The sequence below is a fragment of the Ailuropoda melanoleuca genome, chromosome 1 (genome assembly GCF_002007445.2).
Source record: "Ailuropoda melanoleuca isolate Jingjing chromosome 1, ASM200744v2, whole genome shotgun sequence".
In the NCBI taxonomy this organism is placed as follows: domain Eukaryota; kingdom Metazoa; phylum Chordata; class Mammalia; order Carnivora; family Ursidae; genus Ailuropoda; species Ailuropoda melanoleuca.
The window spans coordinates 151,921,944-151,932,171 of NC_048218.1; the positions used below are offsets into that span (position 1 = coordinate 151,921,944).

General features: G+C 41.0%; 1 protein-coding gene across 4 annotated transcripts; it reads left to right on the plus strand.

Moving 5' to 3' along the window:
- The first annotated feature begins 804 nt into the window (after positions 1-804).
- ARL4A (ADP ribosylation factor like GTPase 4A) lies at positions 805-5,157 on the plus strand. Of its 4 annotated transcripts, none has more exons than XM_034668506.1 (3): positions 805-1,174; positions 1,753-1,880; positions 2,321-5,157. In XM_034668506.1, the coding sequence occupies exon 3, from the start codon at positions 2,407-2,409 to the stop codon at positions 3,007-3,009; it is 603 nt and encodes a 200-aa protein (XP_034524397.1). In that variant the 5' UTR covers positions 805-1,174; positions 1,753-1,880; positions 2,321-2,406; the 3' UTR covers positions 3,010-5,157. The 4 variants fall into 4 exon arrangements, with proteins under 4 accessions (XP_034524397.1, XP_011228858.1, XP_011228857.1 ...); XM_011230556.3 differs by having other exon boundaries at positions 1,758-1,880; XM_011230555.3 differs by having other exon boundaries at positions 807-1,174; positions 2,318-5,157.
- Positions 5,158-10,228: the final 5,071 nt, after the last annotated feature.

Consider the following 10,228-nt stretch of genomic DNA (forward strand, 5'->3'; position numbering starts at 1 on the left):
AAAATACTTAAAAAAATAAAATAAAAAGGGCAATTTTTTAAAAAGTGCACCATGTAAATCTACCAAGTTCCAATCTCTTACAGCCCCCAGTAAAAAGATGTTTGGATTGACACTTTCCCAGTACCCCTCGTCTTATGTTGTCTTAAGTACCCTGAAATTATCACTCACCACATTTTTAATTAAACTTATTCATGTGGCAATTTGGTTACTTTGTTTTTCTTCCATAAAACCAGTAGTCCACAAGAGCAAAGAAAATGTCTGATTTGCTCACCATTCTATCCCCAAGCACATAGAATTGTGCCTGCTGCCTGTTACGTGTTCAATTAAGTATTTGCAAATTTATGGGTCAAGCACACGACTCACACTTAGGGTCAGAATTATTCAATGGGAAGCATTAAGCATTCAATGACTAGTAGACTTTAAGTTCCAGGGCCACCACTTATTTTCCTTGGGTCAATAGAAACAGCTCTTTAATCTTCCAATTTATTTCCTCATTTGTAGAACCGGGATATTTCTACCTCACGGGGATGTTGCTGGGATCATGTGGGAGAAAGGGAATTTCTTTGCTTTGCAAAAGGAAGGTGAGTTTCAAACCCTAGTCTGGCCCAGGCGCTCAGGGCAGCTACTTAGGCACGCCCACGTCACCCCGTTATGTAAGGGGCCCGCCCGTCTGGTGTCTTCTGAAATCTCGGACCCTACGTCACCGGCCACCGCCCAGAGGGACACCATTTGGCGCCCTGAGGTAGGCAGGGAGGGTGGGGCCCAGCGGGCCCCCCCTGAAGCCAGTTACGGGCTGGAGAAAGCTTCCGAAATGGCAGCTGCTCCCCAGGCTGAAGCCGGAAGCCCCGCCCGACCTAGCCGGTTGCCGGTCCCCATTAGGCCAGTTCGAACGTGACCTTGTTTTGGCGTTGCTAGGAGACCCGGCTCCTGCACGCCCTCCACTGGCCAGCGCCCCAGCGAGCGCTGGAAGGGGGCGGGGCCGCGGCTGGCGCGGGGAGCGGTTGGCAGAGCACCGTTAGGCTGCTGGCGCGCGGCGCCCACGCGGCGCCCCCAGAAGCGGCGTCTCGTCTCCGGCCACCAACTGGGCCTCACTGGTCCCTCCCTGCAGGTACCACCGTGCTTCCGAGCGGCTGTGAGCGACGTTGGGTCCGGACGAGGAAGGACTGTGAGTCAGGTGAGCCGCAGCGGGGCAGGCAGCTGGTGTGGCCACACCCTGCCTGAGGTGAGGAGCGGGCCGGGTGCGGAGGGGCGACGTGAGGGGATCGTGCTGCGGGGGCAGTGGGCTGCCTGCGGGTGCCGCACATTGAATCATTCACTCTTGGAGGCCGGCGTGGCACCAGCCAGCACCCTCCGGCCAGCGGACAAAGGGTTAACGCGCCGGCGGTGACCGCGAGCCCCGGATGTGGGAGCTGTGGCGCGGCGTCCCCGGGCCGCGCTGCAGGTGTGCGGGGGCGGTGGAACGAGCAGTCTGGCGGCGACCTGAGCGACCGGCTTAGGCGTCCCCTCACCTGCAGGGGGCCAATCGGCTCCCTCCGCTGGCGCCGTGTTTTCTAACTTAAGGGCAACAGGTGGTGCTTGTGGACCGAGAGAGAACCCAGCTCGGCCGCAGTGGGAGCGGCAGTTACTCTCGCCAATTAGGGCGCTGGGGCGGGTGTGAATTGGACGCGCTGACGCGGGTCACCAATGGGATTTGGGCTCATGGGTGGGCCGTGATGAGTGGGCGTGGTCAGAGTCTGACTCTTCGTTTTCTAGTGCAGCAACTGCCAGAGCTGCGTGGAGAGCTAAGCTTAGCGGACGTAGGCTGCTTCTCCCCAAAAACCTCGCGTGAAAAACCGCCTGCCAAATGCTTTCTCATTTGGACCCAGACTCCAGTTCCGGAGGTGAGAGCATTGTGCTATTTTGGGGGGGTCGGGGGGATAATAGTGACCTTGGGTATGCTCTTAAGCACGTGGAATTAGATCCCCGAGATAGGATTATGTGTTAAACGAGTTTTCTGCCCAAAGAGGCACTTCTGTGGTTATTGCGAAATGGACCAGATACTAGTGACTAGGTTGTCTTCAGAATGAGGTCTTTGAGATTTGGGAACCCAGGGAAGTAGAGAAGTACGTATTACTGCAGTTTTAGTGAATGTTAAGGAATTGCAATCACAGGGATGATTCTTTGGGTTGCCTTGGTTTGCGTACGTTTCATATGTCATTTGGTTTGTTTACTGAAGCAAGTTTGATTTTTCAAGTTCCTCGTCTTGCTTATTTAAGGAGAAAGAGAAGAACAGTTGTACGTTATTTCACCAGAATAACTTATATATTTTCCCCCTTAGCAGTCTTGTAGGTGGATCCCCTAGGAAAAGAAGTTCTAAAGCAGTAAGAAGAAAGCATTTCAATTTGGATCACTTACTTGCACCTGGAAATGGGGAATGGACTGTCAGACCAGACTTCTATCCTGTCCAGCCTGCCTTCATTTCAGTCCTTTCACATTGTTATTCTGGGTTTGGACTGTGCTGGAAAGACGACTGTGTTATATAGGCTGCAGTTCAATGAATTTGTAAATACTGTCCCTACCAAAGGATTTAACACTGAAAAAATTAAGGTTACCTTGGGAAATTCTAAAACAGTCACTTTTCACTTCTGGGATGTGGGTGGCCAGGAGAAATTAAGGCCACTGTGGAAGTCATATACCAGATGCACAGATGGCATCGTGTTTGTTGTGGACTCCGTTGATGTTGAAAGAATGGAAGAAGCCAAAACTGAACTTCATAAAATAACCAGGATATCAGAAAATCAGGGAGTCCCCGTACTTATAGTTGCTAACAAACAAGACCTGAGGAACTCTCTGTCTCTGTCAGAAATTGAGAAATTGTTAGCAATGGGTGAACTGAGCTCTTCAACTCCCTGGCATCTGCAGCCCACTTGTGCGATCATAGGAGATGGACTAAAGGAAGGACTTGAGAAACTACATGATATGATAATTAAAAGAAGAAAAATGTTGCGGCAACAGAAAAAGAAGAGATGAATGGTGATCCTTTTTATATCTGTGTGGAGTAGGTTTTCTCTGGTCTGATGTTGACAAATGGAAGAGTGTCTACAGCCTGGTTTGTCTGCCTGCCCTCCTGGATGCTGATAAAGCTTTGTTTTGTTGAACAATCAGATGCCCAACTCTTTGCCTTGTGGAAATGAGTAAATGCAGTGCTTCTTAAAATGGTCTCTCCTCCCTACCCCACAAGTCTTTTGGTACTACCATTCTGGGAAGCCAAGCATGGATAGTAAATTGACCAGAAAACAGTTGTGGAAATTTGACCTGAAGTTAGTGAAATAAAACTTTGAAGAGTGTCTGCCTAGTGTTTTGTCCTTCCGTCTTTCGGGGGGAAGCCTTTCAAGGAAATTGTGTATAAGGCTTTGTGTGTTAAGATAAAATGCTAATGAATGGAAATGTTAAGATACATTAATATATGTACGGTTATATTGATCACATTGGTCCAACCAGTAAGGAATAAGGAGGAAGTGTTTGCTTTTCTAAGTTTTGGCCAAATGAGTTTTGACATTTTCTGGAATCAAATGATGTAATGCTATATCTTAATTCTAGACAATGTTTGAGTTGGTCTAACTTAATAAAAATAAGGTATTGGCATATTCAAGTGCATGGATTAGTTTTCCTGACAATGCATGTTTTGGTGTGTAGTTTTTTACTTTTTAGAAGTAGCTATGCATCTTCTCCATGGTCAGGTTTAAAACACCTTTTTGGGGATTTAGGGCTGTTCTAGTTTATTATCAGAAGCACTTTCACTTGGAGAACCTAAAATAATTTGCTTAATCTTTTATATAGTAAATTAGGGCATGTAGACTAATAAATGCATATGCTTGGTATATATATGGATTCATGAAGAAAGCAATTGATGAATTCAGTCAAGAGGATGTAATAACAATACATGGTCTCTAATGTATTCCAGTGTAAAATACTTGTTTTATTAATCCTTGCTGGCTGAACACAGATGTGGTTTCATATATTTTTGTAGTGTTTTGAGAGGAGCAGAAGCTTTATAAACAACACCTGATGCACTGTGGAGTGAGAATGTAAGAGATGTCCCATAAGTGCTCTGAGCTTTAATTTTTTGTTTACAATCTCAGCAGTGTTACGTGGGCGTCCAGTCCTGATTACAAGGTAGGAAGAAACGATACAGTACTGCAGATAAGAATTACGATTCTAGAAAATGAAGGGGAAAGTAGCAAAGCTATGTTTTGTGAAATTTCGCTGGTGCTGTTACACTGGACTCCAAAAAACCCTTTAAATTGAAAACTCTTTGATTAATTTCTTATCTGTAAGCAAGGACTTATTTCCAGTGATCCTATATTAGCAACTCAGCATAATTTCTGTGTGTAAAAGCCAACAGCTGTTTGTTCTGAAGATAACCAAAAGAACTGCACTTTGCTAGCAGGGTTTTGTTTTGACTTGGGGTTTTCTGTTTTGGGGGTTCTCTTGTTTGTAGTGGTACAGTTAAGTTTTTGGAAACTTGATTCTTGTTACACACAAAATGAATTAGCTTCCCGTGGAGCTTTCGTTGTCAAATGTACCTGCACTAGTGACAGTCACTTAGAATGTTTATATTTATAAAAATGTGGATAATAACTACCAATAAACTACTGGAGGCACTAGGAGAACAGTGTTTGACTTTGAGTTTTAATGTATTTCCATTTGCTGAAGCTTTTAATTAGATGTACAAAAACAACTCTTGACAGCTGGGTTCTGAGTCCCATAGTAGTTTGGTTTTCCTCAAGTGTGACAGGCACCAAAGGCCGTTTTCTGGAAGAACCTTTCTTTTTTTTTCTCTTTTCTTTTTTTTTTTTTTTTTTACCTTTCACTGAATGAAATCATTACTCTAAATATCACTAGATCTGTTATGGATTAATAAAGCTTGCTGAAAAAACAAAATCAGTGAATGGATTTAGATGTTTAGCCCACCTGAACTTTTTCTATTACTTGCTGTATGTTTTAACTGCCTCTCAGAAGTTTAATAAGTGTGTTGGCCCTTTATTTGTAGCCTAAGAATTTGATAAACAAATCCATGTTATCCAAGTGTTTTATATTTAGCGCACAACTACAATGACAAAATGGCGTGAACACTGTATTAGCTTTGATTTATAAAATATATTTTCAATTCCAAAACTGGTCATGATATTTTCCACTTCGTTAAGGAGTCTCCCCAAAATGCACTCCGAAGAGTTTGAAAGTGCTTTCATACCTAGTTTTTTATTGAGGTACGCCTTTGCTAAAGTATATTTCTAAAATATTTTCTTACATTTAAGGTTATTTGGTTTAATACCCAACATTAATCAAGGACCAAGCCACTCTAAATTCAAATTATTATCAAAGATAAGTTAAATATAAAGAAGTCTAGGCTTATCTTAAATTATAAGCATTTAAGAAAAGTCATTTAGTTTATGTAGCCAGCATAGGTTCACTAAGAATCATGGAAAAATGAGTAAATCCTTGGAAGCAGAAAAGTGGTTACTAGTGAAAATAAATGTATATATAGAGAGAATTACTAGCCTGTAGAAACATGATGGTTTCTGAACAGAGGGAAAGATGTAGACTTAGAATGTTTTTGTTTGTACAAGGCATTTGACACTTAAACAGTGTTTGATTAATTATTCATGTTGACCTGGAAGGAGGTCTTTGGTAGTGTTTCAGGGTTCTACTTAATAAAACAATTTCATCAGTAATATAAAAACAGTTTCTTCAGTGATCGCAAAAGACACAAAAAATGTTTTTTTTTAAACTTTGGGTGATAGAACAGTCACCATTTAGCTAATACAACTTGGAACTTTGAATATACCATCATTTGAAGTTGGAATTTTAAGGTTTAAATTTAGGAGATTCCTAAATGGATAGTAGTGATGCTTGTGTAACATTGTGCATATACTTAACACCACTGAGTTATACATCCAAAAGTAGTTAAAAATAGTAAACTTTATATTTTATTGCACCTAAAATTTTATAATATTAAGTGTACACTTAGTTTCCAAGAATCAGCCAAAAGTAGAGTGAGAGCATCCTAATTTAGAGATCATATTTAGTTAGAAGTTTTATGGAAGACTGGGGTATTTAAAGCTTAATATGAATGGGGCGCCTAGGTGGCTCAGTCAGTTGGGCATCTGACTTTTGGTTTTGGCTCAGGTCATAGTTCATGGTTGGGCTCTGTGCTCCGCAGGGAGTCTGCTTGAGATTCTCTCCTCCCTCTGCATGTCCCCCCCCCCACCCCGCTCAAGTGTGTAGGTGCTTTCTCTCTACGTAAATAAATTTTCTAAAAAATTAATATGAACAAATACAACACGGTAAACTAATACTTGTAAAGTCAGTATTTAAATATATGATAATCAGAGATAATAGTCTCAACAAACTGCAGCTGAAATATGTATTAAATCTGCGTATGCAAGTTAGAAACCTAAGAATACCTACATGGGAGACCAGTTTAGGAGGATAAGTGTACTAGCTAAAAACAGCAGGAGCTTTTTGGAGTCAGACTAGGTTCAAATCCTGGCTCTCCCGCTATACACTTGTGACCTTTTGGCTTATTTTTTGAAACTTCTCATGATGTGAATGCCTTCCTGGGAAAATGAAACCTGTCACAGAAAATTTTGAGAAGATTAAGTGAAATAATGTAAACTAGCGCCTCACCAACTATTTCATAGGAACTCAATAAATGGTAGCTATTATTGTTAACCACTATGGATCAATAGGTGTTGAGAGGCAGTTGATAATAGCTGTAGAAATTCAGATTTGAACCTCAGATCCACCATGCACTGCTTTCATTTTGGACAATTTACTTGCCCTCAGCCTTAGTTTCTTCACTGGTAAACTGAGGCATATGCCTACTCTTTGGGTTTGATTTACTAAAAGGCTTATAATGTATGATATTTAGGGACTACCTGCCACATAGTAAACTTTTAATGGATATTTGTTATTGATAGCCAGAATATTTTTTGACAAATATACTTAAAACTTCAGAGGGGAATGTGACACGAAGAGCTCTTACTTTGTTTTTCTTAGCATTCCTGCAGCATGGCACAAAATGGGAGCTTGGTGGAACTTGGGCAAGACTAAACATACTGAATTCTCTTGAAATCTGGGTCATTTCCTTACATTTCTAAAGCACCAATCTATTTTAGCACGATGTAATTTCGCCTTCCCTTGTAAGAAACAAAATTTAAAAACATTATTTTTTGACACAAATCAAAATAAAATACTTCACTGCAGATATTAAAATGTGGAACTGTACATTGTGGTTCAGAATGTGTCGAGATTGTTACCAATCTGCAGATTTTATCTAATGATAAATTGGGATCTGTATGCCAACCCTTCTATGGAAACTTGCCAATATTTGTGGGCGCATCTGGTAGACGATGGTGATTTGTGTTTGCCGGACGGATATGTATGCTGTGTTATTTTCCAGTTACTTTCAATTTGGGGTCATGTTTTTATGTGTTCTGCTTATGTTTTGCTGAAGTTGAGATTACCCACATTAGGTGTTGGGTTATAAAGGAGTCGAGTGGAAAATCCTCGGTTATCAGCCAAAATAAACCAAAGCCAAAATACTTTCTCTGGGCCTCTCTTCTCTGAGTCTGTAATAAGGAAGAAATTAAAGCAGTGCCAAACTGCAAGTATTATCTGGATCACTGTCCCCACCCCTTCCCTTCCTGTTTGAAGACTAACAGGTAATGCAGCTGTGTGTGAGTCTGTGTGTGTGTGTGTGTGTGTGTACACGTGTGTGCACGTGCGCTCTATTTACCTCCTCTGAGTGATTGAAATTGGTATGGGTTAGCACAATGGTTCTCAAAGTGTGGTCCCTGGACCAGAAGTGTTAGCATTACCAAGAAACTTGCTAGAAGGGCTGATTCTCAAGCTCTATTCTAGACCTATGAATATGTAACTTCGGCATTGGGCCCATCAGGTGATTCTGATTTTCATTAAACGTAACCAGTGAGTTAACAGAAAATCCAGTCACTTATCATGCTAAAAAAATTGAATTAAGATAAATAATTCCAATACCATAACAGTCAGGCTTATTTATTTATTTATTTGTTTGTTTATTTATTTATTATTTATTTAAAAGATTTTGTTCATTTATTTGACAGAGACACAGAGAGGGAACACAAAACACAAGCAGGGGGAGTGGAAGAGGGAGAAGCAGGCTTCCCGCCAAGGAGGGATCCTGATGCTCAGAACCCTGGGATCATGACCTGAGCTGAAGGCAGATGCTTAATGACTGAGCCACCCAGACCCCCCCTTTTTTATGATTTATTTATTTAGATTCAGGCCTTTTTAAAAATGTTTTTTCAAAAGCATGATGTTTGATTTATAGTAACATCCAGTAAAACCTAGTTGAATGAGCTTTAAGCCAGCAGAAACACTATCTTTTATGTGTCATATCTTATAAGTTTATTTTATACATCTACATATATACAAGAGAATGGAGCTTTGGTTGTTTACTATATGCTAAGTCTCCTAAGCCGTGTAGCAGTGTAGTATTCCAAAAATGGGTGGTTGAAGAGAGATGTTGAGGTTGATTCATTTCAGTGTTGCTCTAGTTTTAAATAAACATTTTAACCTTTTATTATGACAAATCTCAAACTTATATAAAAGTAGAATAGCATCATGAACACCCAAGTATCACTCATCTAGTTTCCATAATTATCAACTCCTGGCCAGTCCCACCTATTGTCTTCTCTGCCACCTTTCTTCTCCCCCCTCCCCTATATTATTTTGAAGTCCTAAAAATTCCATCTTATTTATAAATATTTTGGTGAGCATGGTGGGGCAGGGTGCAGATGGAAAGGCAGAGATAGAATCTTAAGCAGACTCCAAGCCCAGCATGGATCCTGACATGGGGCTTGATCTCAATACCCTGAGATCATGACCTGAGCTGAAATCGAGAGTCAGACGCTTAACCCACTAAGCCACCCAGGTGGCCCAATAAGCACTCTTCTTAAAAAATAATCTCAGTATCATCGCATGTAAAAGAAAATTCTTCTTCAAAACAATCAAATATCCATTCAATGTTTAGACTTCCCCAATTAAAGTTTTTAAAAGTTTTTTTGCATTGGAAGACATCTGCCGTAGAGCAGTCTCTGGTTGAAAAAGGACTCTCGCCTTTCTCTTGCCACTCTGTATAATGCCAACATGAATAAGAACAGTCATTTGTTTCCTTTCTAATGCAGAAGTGGAATAACCCAACAGCACGTGTTTGGAAACCATTGGTAGCTGGTGGGCCAATGAATTTTTTAAAATATTAAAATGAATAGTTTGTGTCCCTTAATCCATCATCTATCTGCAGATACCCTGAAATGGGTCAGTAACAAAATGGAGTTCCCTAGAGCAACATTTTGCCAAACTGGCTATACTTCAGAATGGCTTAAGGAGCTTTTAAAACTCCCTAGACTCTACCTCAGGCATTTGGAATCAAATATCTAGGGGATGGAACCAGTAATTTATTTTCTAACTCTTCCTAACTTTCTAACACTCCTCCATCAGCCAGATTTAGAAACCATTGCTTTGTTGGAGATGACAGAGGGATGGTACGTTTAGTGGCAGGAATAAAGAGATCATAAATAGAACTGGCTGGGTGAACATTTACCTGGTGGTCTTAGGTCCCCCCCATTTTTTTTTTTCTGTATGGTGGGATTTTCTGTTGGCTTGACATTGATGTCAAAATAACCAAACTGAGAACTTTGTCTGATTTAGAGATGTCTCAGATCTGATAGCTTAAGGGAACTCTGAGAGAGCCCAGGGGAAAGGCAATATGTGGAGTAAACACTTTCCCTTCCATGGACCGTGTATATACTTTATGCTAAGAGGCGTAAGGAATCCTAGAAATTTATGGGTGGTCTTCCTCATCTCCAAAAAGATAGAGACCAGTTAGAGACTTAGAGGTAAAGTACTAACTAGTGCCTACAATGTTGCTTTTTTGTAATCCTTGTGGGAACTTTGCATATCACAGGTTTCAGTGGTCATTTCATAGCCAGTTATTTTGGGACTAACAGGTATGCTAAGGAAAAACCACAGGTGTATTATAGTAACACCTAAATAAAATGGGTGGTGCCAAATGGCCTAGATCAAACCCCTGGCACATTTGATTAATAAAATAATTAAACACTTTCTGTCTCTCAGTTTACTAGGCAAAGATGGTTCATTCCCGTTGCTCCATCAATCTGTCGGCAACTCCCCATGCTGAAAACTG

Coding starts and splice junctions, on each gene's coding strand:
- ARL4A (XM_034668506.1), top strand. CDS start 2,407: ATGGGGAATGGACTGTCAGACCAGACTTCTATCCTGTCCAGCCTGCCT.